Source organism: Emys orbicularis, chromosome 12 (assembly GCF_028017835.1).
Source record: "Emys orbicularis isolate rEmyOrb1 chromosome 12, rEmyOrb1.hap1, whole genome shotgun sequence".
Lineage (NCBI taxonomy): Eukaryota > Metazoa > Chordata > Testudines > Emydidae > Emys > Emys orbicularis.
In genome coordinates this window covers 49,827,775-49,842,359 of record NC_088694.1, presented here as the reverse complement: position 1 = coordinate 49,842,359, position 14,585 = coordinate 49,827,775, and the positions used below count along the sequence as shown (strand labels likewise).

At 66.5% G+C, this 14,585-nt stretch overlaps 1 protein-coding gene across 1 annotated transcript; it reads right to left on the bottom strand.

Annotated features, from left to right (window-relative positions):
* Window positions 1–91: 91 nt before the first annotated feature.
* On the bottom strand, window positions 92–14,326 carry IPO4 (importin 4). The gene is made up of 31 exons (XM_065414544.1): window positions 14,258–14,326; window positions 14,034–14,120; window positions 13,814–13,893; window positions 13,682–13,723; window positions 13,232–13,361; window positions 12,793–12,972; window positions 11,839–11,904; window positions 11,616–11,717; window positions 11,253–11,336; window positions 9,859–10,011; window positions 9,678–9,731; window positions 9,046–9,155; window positions 8,654–8,762; window positions 8,220–8,349; window positions 7,852–7,965; window positions 7,118–7,234; window positions 6,674–6,797; window positions 6,482–6,593; window positions 6,038–6,159; window positions 5,769–5,846; window positions 5,607–5,664; window positions 5,306–5,411; window positions 4,706–4,899; window positions 4,403–4,456; window positions 3,945–4,070; window positions 3,145–3,353; window positions 2,697–2,829; window positions 2,406–2,510; window positions 2,003–2,072; window positions 1,727–1,858; window positions 92–1,653 (listed from the first exon to the last, which is right to left on the bottom strand). Exons 1-30 carry the CDS (start codon window positions 14,324–14,326, stop codon window positions 1,728–1,730), a joined length of 3,249 nt encoding a protein of 1,082 aa, XP_065270616.1. The 3' UTR covers window positions 92–1,653; window position 1,727.
* Window positions 14,327–14,585: the final 259 nt, after the last annotated feature.

Here is a 14,585-nt window from a genome sequence, read left to right as displayed (position 1 = left end):
AGGGGATGAGTCTTTCGCCCCACCCCCTCCCCACCTCCTTTTCCCCAACCTGGAGGTTCATGCCCCCAATCCCAAAGAGACCCGCTGTCTCAGGCAAACATTATTTTATTCCAAGGTATAGAATATAGATTTTTCTCTCATCAAAAAAAACAACCGTCAAAGAGGTATTAAATACAGGAATAGGGGGTATTGCTCAGACCTAGAACCACCCCAAAACACCACCAGCACTAAGCATGTTGGCTACTCTGGTGGGGGTAGAACATCAGCTGAGTGAACAACCAGACTTAAATACACCTGGCTGGCGGCAGGTGAAAAGTAAAATCACAGGTGAACTGATTAAGAAACAGTATGGAAACCACTTCTCAAGGTGAAAACATACAGGGAGAGCAGACTGGCACTGAGACAATACCACCCTCGAGGTGATAGGTGAAGACACAGCCAGACCACTCACCCTGTGATTGAATTCTCCCCATGCCATTGGAAGATACAGTCCAACATATTAATGTTGAGGCTGAAACCCTGCTGTAGATAGCGCGTGAAGAAATACAGGCGGCCTAGATGACAATGCAACTCAGGCTCACCCCTGCAGTGGGGGAGGGATGAAACAGGCACACTGGTTCACACTTGGAAGTCAACTCCTCCATAGGATGAGTAACAGCTATGCGTGAAATGGGTAACAGCAAGACAGACTCGCATGTGAGATGCTGGTTAGTGAAAAGCTACAGGCAAACTGAGCAAAGAAATCCCCTCTTGTTTTGGCTGGGGGTGACAAACCAACAGGCGAACCGGGGTAACTACAGGATTCAGACTCCCTGCAGCCATGGTGGGTGAAAGAACAGGTGAGGTGGTTGAACAGCCAGACAAAATCCTCCTTCTTGGCAACAGTGAAGCAGCTGAACATGGTCATCTCATGAGTGTGCTAGGTGAAAAAACTACAGGTGAACCGGTTAGTGATGCAACTCCCATCAGCAGAGGAAGAATAAATACAGGCAAGCAACGGGATCCAAAAACTACAGGCCAACTGGATAACAATGAGACTAATACCCCCCTCTTTAGGGCAGCAACAATTACAGGTGAGACTGCCCCTCAAATCCACGGTGAAATACATGGGAGGATCCTGTTCAATACCATGACCATGGTGCTAACCACCGACAGAACCAGATCACAACATGACTTGGTTTTTTTCCCACACCAGTGCTGCATAGAGGCGGAAGAAGGATCAAACACCGTAACTGAAGTCCTCCTCCCACTGGTGACAGGTACAGGCAGAATCCATTCATACCACATCTCTAATTCGCTCTTACATTGGTGGAGGAAATCAAACTACAGGCAGCCCTGGTGAATGACAGGAGCTATCCCCTCCACGTGGGCAGTGGGTGAAAGTTACAGGCAACTGGTGACCAAACAGTACTCGGATCCCTCCTTCGCAGTGATGGCGAGTGAGAAGACAGGTGGAGCAGACGAGACCACAAACTGAGTCCTCTCTGCGATGGTGTTGGATACAGGCAGACAGTTCAATCATATGCTCCGAAGGGCCTCCCCAGTGATGAGAACAATCTGGGGGGCCCAGAGTTGGCCATTTGGGGGGAGAACAGGCAGAGGGGGCTTGACTGTACTCGCCAGGGGTCACTTTAGCAAGGAGGGGCCGTGTCCCTGGAGGGGAAAGAAGGTGCAGTGAGAGTCGTTCTCGGCAGGACCCCCCACCTCCTCGTCCCGCCGCACTCACCTCACGCTGAGCCGAGGGCCCCGCTGATCCGGGCGTTGGCGTCGGGGGGCAGGGCCAGCAGGGCCGCCTGGAACTCCGTGGGGCAGCGGGCAAAGAGATGCCGCAGCAGGGAGAGAAGGGAGACCTGGGCATCTGGGGGGAGCCGGGGGGTTAGATGGGAGACACACCCTCAGGATCCCGCACCCCAAGGCAAGGGAAGGTGAGGGGGAAGAGACGTCCCCTCTTGCTCAATGGCGGGATCCCCAGCCCCCTCCCTTTCGGACACCCCCAACTTACCTGCCGGGAGATGGTCGGTCCCCAAGACAGTGCTACTGGCCCGCACCACCTCCCCCACCTGCTGCAGCACCTGGGGGGGACGGGACAGCGGTGAGACCCCGATATCCCCCCCGATACCCTCATCCTGTCACCCACTGGAGAGCCCCCCCATCACCCCCCACCTGAAGGGGAGACGCCTCTCTGCACTGTGTTCTGCCCCCCATTGCGGTTCACACCCCCAAACCCCCTTAGTCACAGGGATTTAACCCTCCCAAACCCCCAGATAAGAGCCCCCAAAAGACCCCTCGCTCCTGGAACAGGGACCCCCACAGCCCACCCAAATCCCCTCCCCAGATCAGTCCCCATCAACCACTGGAACAGGAGCCCCCCCCAGCCTGCCTCCAGGCCCCCCATGGGGTGGTACCTGCTGGGGGGCGTTCTCGTACAGGAAACTGATGCAGCGGAAAACGGTTTTATTCTCCTCAAAATCCTCCGTGAGGGGCAGGGAGCGGAGCAGGGCGGGGAACACCTGGGGGGAGACCCCGTTAGACAGACCCCCTGCTAGCACCCCGGCCAGCTGGGGCCAGCCCCCCTAGAGGGACAAGGCCCCGCCCCCCCGCCAGCCAGAGCCCCCTAGAGGGGCAAGGCTCCACGCCCCATTCCCTGCCCCCCATTCCCCGCCTCACGGGGAAAGCCCCCCATCGTGCCCCCTCACCTGGCTGAGGGGCAGGGCCTGGGGCTGGCTCAGGACCATGCGGGCGACGGCCCCACAGACGTTGTCCCGGACGCGGGCGCTCGGCTCCTGGGCGCTGCCCCCCGCCAGCAAGGCCAGGATCTTAGGGTAGTGTCTGGGGGGGCGGGGGTTAAGGAAAAGGGGAGCAGCAAGGGACCCTCCCTCCAAACCACCCCACAGCCTCTCACCCCCATGTACCCCTGGCCTCCCCACAGCAGAGACCCCCCAGGTCAGACCCCCCCACTTCAGACGATACCCCCCTCCCTGCCCCCCCAACTCCCTCTTGGCCCCCAACCCATCCACCTAGATGACCCCTAGTAACCTGCATAACCCCCATGCAGCCCCCGCCATGGGTCAGGCAGCCCCCCACACCCTGCCATGGGTCAGGCAGCCCCCCACACCCTGCAGCCCCCGCCGTGGGTCAGGATACGGGAGCAGGGCCTCCCCGCCGTGCTCGGCCAGCACCCCCAGCGCAAAGACGCCGTTGCTGCGCACTTCGGGGTCGGAGTCCCGGGCGGCCCCCAGGAAGGGGGGAAGGAGCCGGGGCACAAAGGGGGCCGTGGCCCGGCCCAGCCCCCCCAGCGTCTCCGCCAGCGTCCCCACAGCGAAGGAGCGCTCCGCCACCGAGCAGCTGGGCTTCTGGGGGGAGAGCGAGGGGGGCCCGGATGCCTGGGTTCAGCAGGGGGAGCCCACAGCCACCCGGGTTCAGTGGAGCGGAGGAAACCTGCCTGGACCCCTAGGTCCCTGGGGGTGGGTGGGGGGGAGGGGCAATTGTGCCCAGACACCTGGGTCTCCGGGGGTGGTGGGGCAATGGGAGAAGGGGGAACCAGCCTGGACACCTGGGTCCCCATGGGGTGTGGGGTCAGAAAGGGGGAACCGGCCCTGATGCCTGGGTCCCCATGGGGGGGGGCATGAAGGGGGAACCAGCCCGGACACCTGGGTCCCCATGGGGTGTGGGGTCAGAAAGGGGGAACCGGCCCTGATGCCTGGGTCCCCAGGGGGGGGGGCATGAAGGGGGAACCAGCCCGGACACCTGGGTCCCCATGGGGTGTGGGGTCAGAAAGGGGGAACCGGCCCTGATGCCTGGGTCCCCATGGGGGGGGGGCATGAAGGGGGAACCAGCCCAGACACCTGTGTCCCCATGAAGAGTGGGAGAGAGAAGGGGGAACCGGCCCAGATGCCTGGGTCCCGGGGGGGGGGGGGGGGAGGGGGGCGCAGACACACACTCACCATTTTGTTGAGCAGCAGGGGCAGGAAGCCGGCGAAATACGGGGCGAAGGTGTCGCCCCCTGCGGCCATGGCCAGGGCGGGGATCCCCTCCCCCGCGTACTCCAGCAGCATGGCGTCGTACTCCGCCTGGGGGGAGCGGGGGGAGCCCAGCTGTACCCCACAGGCCCTGCCCCCCCAAAGCCCTCCGCCCTGCAATCCCATGGCCCCCCAGAAGCCTGAACAACCCCTGACTCCATCCCAAAATCCCCTGCCCCCCTAAATCCCCCACCACCCCCCAGCCCCCACCCTGCACCCCCCAGAATCCCTGACTACCCCTCCGACCCCCAGTTCCCAAATCCCCCCGCCCTGCAGCCCCCACCTACCAGCAACCCCCCAGAGCCCCCATTTCTTCCTCCCCTGCCCCCTGATCTCCAGCCCCTCTGCTCCATGCAGCCCCTCATAGCCCCCAACCAGGTCACCTGCTCTTCATCCTCCTCATCTTCCTCGTCCAAGCCGTCGTCCTGGCAAGCCGTCTGGGGGGATGGGGGGAGAGAAGAGAGCTCAGTACTGGGGACCCCCAAACGCCCCTTTCCGTGTCCCGTCCCTCCCCCGAACCAGCCGGGCTTCCCCTGACCCCCGTGTCCTAGGCCCCACCCCGAACCAACTGGTCCCCCCCGCTCCCCATGCCCCAGCCCCCCAGTCAGCCGGTCCTCCCCCCTGAGCCCTCTACGTTCCACCCCCGTCCCAGAGGGGAAAGGCCCCGTGTCCCCCCCGGCCAGTACCTTCCTCTCCAGCACAGCGCGAAGGGCCCCGCAGAGCTCGGCCAGGCGCCCCGGGCTCCGCAGCGCCTCCTGCCGGCAGGCGGTGAGCACCGCGCCCAACGCCTCCAGCACCGCCATGGCCACCAGCCGCTCCCGCTCCCGGTGCACGCCCCGCGCCATGGCCGGCAGCGCCAGGCCCAGCAGCCGCTGCAGCGCTGGGGGGGGGGGGGGGGGGAGAGGAAGGGGGAATGACACGGGGATCAGTGCAGGGCTCCGAGCTCCCCCCACCCTGCACGCTTCCCACCCCTGCCCCTGGGCTGTGAGCTTCCCCCACGGTGCCCCACAAGCTCCCCCCACCCTGCAAGCTTCCCATCCCGGCCCCGGGGCTGCAAGCGTCCCCCATGCTACCCCCCATCCCATGAGCTCAACCCGTCCTGTACGCTTCCCACCCTGGCCCCGGGGCTGCGAGCTTCCCCCTGCAGTGACCCCCCTTCCCCAGCTGCCACAAACCCCCCGGCCGACCCTGGGGCTGCGAGCTGCCCCCGGCGGTGCACCCGTGTTCCCCCCAGCCCAGCAACATCCCAAATCCCAGGGCTGTGACCACCCCCTCCCCCAACTCACAGGCGGCATGGGGCTCAGAAGGGTCCCGCTCGCAGACCCGGTGCAGCGCGATGCAAAACTGGCCCAGGGCTTCGTAGGCGGCTTTCCGGACCCCCAGGTGGGGGAACTGGAGGGAGAGGGGAAGTTGAGGCGGGGGGTCACAGCTCCCTGCTCCCCCCATTACCCCATCGGCTCCCCACAGCGCATCACCCCGGATCAGCGAGGAAAGGGTTAACCCTGAGCCCCCCCCAGCCTGCGCCCCCACCCCCTATCGCTAACCCCCCGCTGCCCCCCAAATCCTTCCCTCCCCCTCCCCGGCTACCTCCAGCAGCTGGAAGACCTCCGGGACGCAGCTCTCCAGGTAGGGCAGGAAGGCGACACTGGGACAGACGGACGGACGGGTTAGGCCCCCGGAGATACAGCCCCCCCGGCCCCCAGATCCCCCCCCCCCAGGGCAGCCGTCCCAAGACACACACCCCCATACCTGGCGTTCACCGCGATCTCCCCCAGGGCGGCGCAAGCGTCCTCCTTCTCGTCCACGTAGGCGCTTTCCACGCTCAGCCTGGGGGAGCGGGGGGGCAGGGTCAGACGGGGGGGCTCCCCCAAGTGCCCCTCCCACACCTCAGCCCCACTGGCCCCCCTTCCCCAGCCCCCCGACTCCACCCCCACCCAGGGCTCCCCTCCCCCAACCCTCAGCCCCTCCCCGGGGCTCCCCCACCTCAAAGCCCTCCCCCAGCTCTGCCCCCCCCATACCCGAACAGCTCTTCCTCCTCCTCGTCATCGTCCTCCCCGTCCAGATCTTCCTCCCCCTCCACCTCGGCCTCCTCCTCCTCGTCTTCGAACAGCAGGAAGGAGCTGGTGTCCCCAGCAGGGGGCTGGGGGCGACGGGGGCAGGTCATGACACGATAGGGGGCATTTCCCCTTCCCCCAACACCCCCCGGTGCTCCCCAGCCTGAGTCCCTTCCCCCACGCCCCGGCTTGCGGGAGCACCACTGTGGGGAAGCTCGCAGCCCCAAGGTCCCCTCCTCCACCTAGCCAGCAGGGGCAGGGCCTGGGGGGGGCACTCCCTTCTCCGAGGCACAGCCAGGGGGGCGTGGTGGTGGGGGGAGACGACGATGCGCCCAGCCCCGAGGCCGGCCAGGGGCACTGTTTGGGGGGAAGCTCGCAGCCCTGGAGGAGCGGAGGCAGGGGACTCACCACAAGGCCCTCAGTGGATTTGAGGGAGTAGAGAAGCAGGGTGGTGATCCGGGGCAGATGGGGGGCCAGGTCGTCCCCCATGGCACAGGAGAGCGCGGCGAAGAGGCTGTACCTGGGGGGAGACGGGGGTCAGGGGCTGCAGGTCGGGGGAGGTGGGGGCACCACCCGGGGGAGGCGGGGGGGGTCACTCACGTGCAGCGCCGTAGGTCGGGGTCGTCCTGCCCCTCGGCCAGGCCCAGCCCCAGCTGGCAGCTCTCCTCCGCCAGGGGTCCCACTACCTCACGCCCCAGCGCCCGCACCAGCACCCCCAGCGTCTCTGCGGGGGAGGGGAGCGTCAGACACCGCGGCCGGGGGGGGGGCACTCACCCACAGCCAGGCACTGCAGGGGGCGCTGCTCCTGGGGGGTGGCAGGGGGCAGGGTTAGGGATCGGTGGGAGGGGTCAGGGGTCACTCACCCACGGCCTGGCACTGCAGGGGGCGCTGCTCCTGGGGGGTGGCAGGGGGCAGGGTTAGGGATCGGTGGGAGGGGTCAGGGGTCACTCACCCACGGCCTGGCACTGCAGGGGGCGCTGCTCCTGGGGGGCAGCGGGGGGCAGGGTTAGGGATTGGTGAGGGGGGGGGTCAGGGGTCACTCACCAACGGCCTGGCACTGCAGGGGGCGCTGCTCCTGGGGGGCGGCGGGAGGCAGGAAGCGGCGAAGCTGCTCCAGGACGTGGGGCAGATACGGCCCCATGGCGCGCTGGGCGGCCGAGGCTGCGACAGACGGACAGACCCGGGGTCAGATGGACACATGGACCTGACCACGGGGGAGATGCTGAGCGCAGGGGGGCTGGGGGTCCAAGGGGGCCTGCGAGTCACTCACCATTGGCCCCTAGGATAGTGGGGAGGAGCGAGGGGGAGCAGCTGAGGGGGGCGGTTCAGGGGATCACTTACCCAGGGCACTGTGGGGGAGCCGAGAGGGGGCAGTTCAGGGGGGTCACTCACCCATGGTCCCAGGGGGCCGTGGGGGGGGAGCCGAGGGGGGGCTGTTCGGGGAGGTCACTCACCCATGGCCCCAGGGGGCTGTGGGGGGCGGTTTGGGGGGCCATGGAGGGGAGCCGAGGTGGGGGGGGTCACTCACCCATGGTCCCAGGGGTCCGTGGGGAGGAGCTGAGGGCGGGCGGTTCGGAGGGGGTCACTCACCCATGGCCCCAGGGGGCTGTGGGGGCGGTTCAGGGGAGTCACTCACCCATGGCCCCAAGGGACTGTGGGGGGCGGTTTGGGGGGCCATGGAGGGGAGCCGAGGGGGGGGGGGTCACTCACCCATGGCCCCAGGGGGCCGTGGGGGGAAGCCGAGGAGGGGGGTCGGTTCGGGGGGGGGTGTCACTCACCGATGGCCCCCAGCGCGCTGATGGCCAGCTCCTTGGGGCGGGGCCCCCCCGGGGCGCGCAGGGTCCCCAGCGTCTGCTCCATCAGCACCGGCAGGAACGGCTCGATCCCGGCTCCTGCGTGAGGGGAGGTTACAGCCCTGCCCGGACACCTGGGTTGGGGGGGTGGGGGGGGGGCGGCTCCTCAGCCGGGGGTCAGGGGCACCTGGGTGTCCCGGATGCCTGGGTTCTCCAGCAGGCAGGTAGAGGAATGGGGTGGTGCACCCGGACCCCTGGGTTCCCCAACTGAAGAAAGAAGGGGGTGACCTGGACCCCAGGGTCCCCCAGCCAGGACAGGGGCAGGGAGCTTTCCCGGACGCCAGGGTCCTCACCGAGACTCTCCACGAAGTTCTCCAAGGCGTAGTAGGCCTTGGCCAGGTGGCCCCCCCGTGCCAGCTCCACCCCCCCGAGGTAGGACAGCAGCAGCGGCAGCACCTCCCCCACATAGGCCGTGATGTCGGGCTGGGGGGGGAGGGGGAGAGTCAGTCAGAGGCCCCCCCCATCACCCCATGACCCCCCCCTTACGCCAGCACCCCTTCCATCCACCCAGGCCCCCCAGTCGTGCCTCCTTGCCCCAGCCTCCCTCCCGATTTCCCCATAACCCCCTGGTGCCCCTTCCTTACCCCAGCCCTAGCCCCCCACCACCCTGTGACCCCCAATCTCCCCCAGCCCCCCCAATAACCCTGTGACCCCATGGTACCCCTCCCTGCCCCGGCCCCCTCCCATCACCCCTTGCCCCCCCCGCTCCCACCCCCAGCCCCCCGACCTGCAGGTTCTCCGAGAACTGCCCCAGGGCGAAGAGGGCCGCACTCCGCACCACTAGGCTCTCGTCGGCCAGCGACCGGCAAATCACCCCCAGCAGGGGCTGTAGATGCCTGGTGGGGCAGAAGGGGCCAGTCAGGGGCCCCCCAAAACAAGCTTCCCTCGCCCGATCGCAATGGGCTCTGCCGAGCATGTGTCCTATGCCCCATAGGGCCACCGGCAGCGACCCCCCTGGGGGACAGGACAACGCTGCGTACCCAGCCCCCTGCTGCTGAGTCCAGTGGCCCCCAGAGCAGAAATGGGCCCCCCAGCAGGATTCACCCCCCCGCATGAAGTCAGCACCCCACAGCGTGTCTCCCTGCCCCACCCGCACAGCCCCCCCAGGGAACAGCCCACCTGGTGCGGATGTGATCCCCACAGCCCTCGGCCAGCACCGCCACCACCATGAGCCCGGCCTTGCGCTGGTAGGGCTGGGGGCTCCGCAGGGCCGGCTCCAGGTGCGGCATCTGGGGGTGGACAGAAGAGGTTGGGTTGTTACCTGCCCCCCCAGCCAGCCACAGGCCCCGCCCCACTCCAATGGCCCCGCCCCCTGCCCCAGCCTCACCCCTCCAGCCAGCCACAGGTCCTGCCCCACCCCCATGGCTCCACCCCCTGCCTCACCTCTCCAGCCAGCCACAGGCCCTGCCCCAGTCAAATGGCCCCGTCCTCTGCCCCAGCCTCACTGCTCCAGTCGAATTGCCCCGCCCTCTGCCCCAGCCTCACCTCTCCAGCCAGTCACAGGCCCTGCCCCAGCCCCATGGCCCCACCCCCAGTGAGGCACAGGCCCCGCCCCCTGCCCTGTCCCAGCCTCACCCCTCTAGCCAGCCACAGGCCCCCCCATTGCTCTGCCCCCAGCCAGCCCCAGCCCCGCCCCCAGCTGGTCCCACTCCTGCCATGTCACTGGCCCACCCCACAACCAGCCACACAGCCTGCCCCCAGCCAGCCACAGGCCTTGCCCCCAGCCACAGTCCCGCCCCCCAGGCTCTCACCAGCTGGGGGAAGAGTTTCTCAGGGGGCAGGTGCAGGGCCAGCATGTCGATCACCTGGAGGGAGAAATGAGGGTGACGGAGGGCGACGGCTCCAGATTTCCCCCCCCCGTACCAGCCAGGGGTCCCCTCCCCCCGGGCTCCTCAGCCCACCCCCAGCGCAGGGGAGCATTGGGGGGCTCACCTGGGCGGCCACATGTTTAGGGGTCTGGGCCTCGTCCCCCTCGTCCTCGCCCTCCTGGTCCTCGGCGTCCAGCTGCCCCGGGGGGGGCTCCGCGCTCAGGATGGGGAACAGGGCATCCAGCACGGGGGGCAGCAGCCGCTGCTTCAGCACAGCCTGCGGGGGGAGAACCTGAGCCCCGAGCCCTGAACCCGCCCCCAGCCCCCCAATCCCGACCCCCCATGCCAGCCGGCCCCCTGTGACGTTATTGACATTAATTGGGACCATATAGATCATTGTTGCAACCAAGGTCCTGTAGTGGCACCCAAATCTTGTATAAAGGGGGTCAATTGGGGTGTCTTAGACAAGGTCAGGGTTTACTGGTTATGATTATGCTGTGTATATGTGTGTATCAGTTTTGTAGTTGAAGTTATGAATCTTGGCACTATACTGTCTGTATGGCAAATTTATGCTATGCTTCTGGGTGACATCCCAGACAAGCTGGGATTAGCTCTGCCTAGCCTCCTTGATGGCCCATTAAGGACCATCAGCTATACAATGGACCCATGGAGAGAAGGCAGATACGCCTTGTAACTCAGCAAAGTATGCAGGAACTGGCCCATATGACTCCAGACTCCATGTTGCTGTAATTTTCCACAGTAAGAACAAAGAGGTGTTCTTACACCTGGAAAAGACTATATAAGGCTGATGCCCCATCTCCATTTTGTCTTCAATCCTGCTTCATACCTCTGGAGGAACTTTACTACAAGCTGAAGCTTTGAACAAAGGACTGAGGACCCATCCCAGTGGGGGTGTATTCCAGAGACTTGATTTGAACCTGCAGTTTATTCCATCGCTGCTGCAAGCCTGAACCAAGAACTTTGCCATTACTGTATGTAATTGATTCCATTTAACCAATTCTAGCTCTCATCTCTATCTTTTTCCCTTTTATGAATAAACCTTTAGATTTTAGATTCTAAAGGATTGGTAACAGCGTGATTTGTGGGAAAGATCTGATTTGTATATTGACCTGGATCTGGGGCTTGGTCCTTTGGGATCGAGAGAACCCTTTTTGTGTATATTGGGATATTGGTTTTCATAACCATTTATCCCCCATAACGAGCGGCACTGGTGGTGATACTGGGAAACTGGAGTGTCTAAGGAAATTGCTTGTGAGGTTGTGGTTAGCCAGTGGGGTGAGACCGAAGTCCTCTTAGTCTGGCTGGTTTGGTTGCCTTAGAGGTAGAGAAACCCCAGCCTTGGGCTGTAACTGCCCTGTTTTAGCAATTTGTCCTGAGTTGGCACTCTCAGTTGGGTCCCGCCAGAACCGCATTGTCACACCCCCCCTCATTCCTCCCAGCCAGCCAGCACTCCCCGAACCCCAATCCTCATCCCCCTGAGCCCCCCGGCCCACCTACCTTGCCCCGCAGTTTGATGAGGAAGCTGAGGGTGGAAAGCGCCTTCACCCGCAGCGCGTCCCCCAGCGCCCGGTTCGACGCCACCTGGGGAGAGGAGCAACCGTTGGCACTGCCCGGACACCTGGGTTCCCCGCTGGGGGAATGGGGCTCATGGAATTGCCCGGAGGCCTGGGTTGCCCAGAAGGGATCTCTGTAACCCTGTGAAGCTGCGTGTGCGAGCGGCCGTGCGGGTGTGGGTGTTCAGGGAGTTGCCCAGATGCCTGGGTCCCCCTGCGGAGGGGGAGGGGGCTCGCGGCCACCCGGACGCTTGGGTCCCCCTGCGGGCTGGAGGAGGCTCACGGCCACCCGGGTTCCCTGGCTCACCTCCAGGCAGAAGCCGACGACGTCGGAGAGATGCTGGACAATGACTGAGACCTCGCTCTCCATCAGCTCGTCAAAGACCTCCATGGCTTCGCTGGCGTGCACCTGGGGGGGGGGGGGGGGGGGGGCGGACACACCCGAGTCAGGGGCCTCGACACGCCATACAACCCCCCCAGCCCCTCCCCCATGCCAGTGCCCCCCAATAACCCCTCATTCCCCCCCTCACCTCGTTAACGGGAATCAGCTGCCTGACGGCCGAGATAATCTTCGGGACCAGGGAGCGCATGAGATTCTGGGGGGGTGGAGACAGACGGGATGAGGGGGGACCCCCCGAGATACAGGGATCCCCCATCTCCTGGAGGCAGGAGGAGGGAATGGCTGGGGGAGTCGGGGGATAGGGGGGAATGAGGGATCGGTGGGTTCCGGGGAACAGGGCATGGTGGGGGACAGATAGGAGGCCCAGGGGGTTCTGGCGCATAGGGGGCTCTGGTGAGGGGCTCAGGAGGGATGGTGAGTTCTGGGGTGTGTGGAGTTGGTGAGGGGCTCAGGGGCGCGTGGGGAATGCGGAGCGGGCAGGGGGCTCAGGGGATGGGTGGGGGCTCAAGGGCATGTGGGGAAGGCGGGGGCGGGCAGGGGGCTCAAGGGCACGTGGGGAAGGCGGGGGCGGGCAGGGGGCTCAAGGGCACGTGGGGAAGGCGGGGGCGGGCAGGGGGCCCAGGGGATGGGTGGGGGCTCAAGGGCACGTGGGGAAGGCGGGGGCTCAAGGGCACGTGGGGAAGGCGGGGGCTCAAGGGCACGTGGGGAAGGCGGGGGCTCAAGGGCACGTGGGGAAGGCGGGGGTGGGCAGAGGGCTCGGGGGATGGGGGGCTCAGGGGCACGTGGGGAAGGTGGGGGCTCAAGGGGAGGTGGGGGGCTCAGGGGGACGGTGGGGCCAGGCAGGGGCTCAGGGGTTCATGGGGAAGGTGGGGGGCTCAGGGGGAGATGGGGGACTCAGGGGGACGGTGGGGCCAGGCAGGGGCTCAGGGGTGCATGGGGAAGGTGGGGGGCTCAGGGGGAGGGTGGGGCCAGGCAGGTGCTCAGGGGTGCATGGGGAAGGTGGGGGGCTCAGGGGGATGGATGGGGCCAGGCAGGGGCTCAGGGGGACGTGGGGAAGGTAGAGGCTCAGGGGGCCGGGGCTCACCAGGTGGTCGGAGCCCAGCCCGGCGGCCATGGCTGCCAGCCCCCGCAGGCTGTAGTAGAGCGCCCCCGGCTGGCCGCGCTGGCCCAGGGCGCTGTGGAAGAGACGCAGCAGGGCGGTGTAGTGGGGGGTGAAGGCCTCGGGGTCCGACTCCAGCGCCGAGCTCAGCACCAGCAGCGAGATCTGCGGGGGAGGGAGACCCTGTGGGTCAGAGCCCCCCACCTACCAACTCCCCAAATCACAGCCTCCCACCTATCCCCGCCTGCCCTCCCCCCCAATCACAGTCCCCTGACCCCCCCCCCAATCCCCAACTGGCCTCCCCGAGATCGGAGCCCCCCAACCAGGTCCCCAGAACCAGCAGCTCCATCGACCGGGGTTCAGGGTTTGAAAGACAGCCTGGCCCTGCTCCCTGCCCCGCTCCCCCAGCTGGAGCCCCCCCTACCTGGCGGTGGTGGGGGTCGGGGCCGCGCACCCCCTGCTGGATGAGCTGCAGGAGCTGGGGCCAGCGCTCCAGCCCCTGGTGCCGCAGAAGCAGTGCGGCCAGCTGGGCCAGGGCCACGGAGACCTGGTGCCTGGGGGGGGGAAGACACAGGTGGGGGACATGTTGGGTGGGTGCGGGGGATAGAGGGGGGACCCAGGAGGGCTTTGGGGGACACCCACACTGTTTGGAATTGCAAGGGGAATGGGGGGCAGGGGGCTCTGGGGTTGTAGGGATGGAGGGACGGGGCAGTGGGAGCTAGGGGGGATGGGGACAGGGGGTCCAGGGACTGCAAGGACCAGGGGGGGCGGGGGAGGAGCAGGAGAGGCCTCCCCAAATCCTCCATTTCCTGCTGGAGGGGAAGGGGGCTGCGGAGGGGGCTGTGGGGCAGGAAATCGCACCCCCAACACTCACTCTGCTTCCTGCTGCAGGGCTCCCAGAACCAAGTTCTTCAGCCTGAGAGAGAGAGAAAGGGGGGGGTCAGGCAGGGTGAACCCCAGCCCCATCAGACAGGGAGGGCGGGACCCCTCGCGCCCCAGCACCCACCTGTCCTGCTCCTCGGGGTTCAGCTTCCGCCAGTGCTTGGTGAGACGCCGGCGGAGGAGCACGGCTGCCAGCTGCCGGATCTGGGGGGCAGAGAGCGGGGCGGGGGGGTCAGACAGAGGATGGGAAGGGGGCGGGGATCCCCTGAGCAGAGGGGGTCAGACAAGGTGACGGGGATCCCGGGGGGGAGAGGGGATCCCCTAGGGGAGGGGGGATCACTTACCTGGGGGTCCGGGGCCCCTGCCAGCAGCTGGCAGAGCTGGGGCAGCACCTCGGGGTGTCTGAAGGCCTCACGCAGCTGGGCCGTGGCCTTGGGGGGGGGGAGCAGAGATTGTCACGGAGGGGCCCAGATCCCCCTGCCCCCCAACCCAGCGCCCCCCAGCACTCCCTTCCCAATACCCCCGGCCCCACAGTGAGGCCAGCTCCCCCCAGCGTCCTCCCCCCCACCTGCTGGATCAGGGCGTTGTCTGGCTGCAGCAGGTCGGACAGGACCCGGCCCAGCCCACCGGGCTCCATCGGGGGGCTCAGCGGGGGAGGGGCCCGGCAATGGGGGGCTCAGGCCGGGAGGGGGCGCAGCGGGGGAGGGGCCCGGCAATGGGGGGGCTCAGGCCAGGAGGGGGCGCAGCGGGGGAGGGGCCCGGCAATGGGGGGCTCAGGCCGGGGGGAGGGGCCGGGACTCGGCAGCCAGCGAGTCCCGCACAGCAGCACGTGGGGGGAGCAGAGAGGAGCAGACGAGTCCCGGCTTCCGGGAGATAGAGCGGCCCCAGGCCCCGCC

What these genes read in the sequence shown, in the direction of transcription:
- IPO4 (XM_065414544.1), bottom strand. Translation starts at nt 14,326, where the DNA reads ATGGAGCCCGGTGGGCTGGGCCGGGTCCTGTCCGACCTGCTGCAGCCA. An exon ending in GCCCTGCAGCAGGAAGCAGA is followed by an intron (nt 13,362 to 13,681) that starts GTGAGTGTTGGG and finishes TCCCCCCCCCAG; the next exon opens with GCACCAGGTCTCCGTGGCCC. An exon ending in GAGGAGGAAGAGCTGTTCGG is followed by an intron (nt 5,847 to 6,037) that starts GTATGGGGGGGG and finishes CCGCTCCCCCAG; the next exon opens with GCTGAGCGTGGAAAGCGCCT.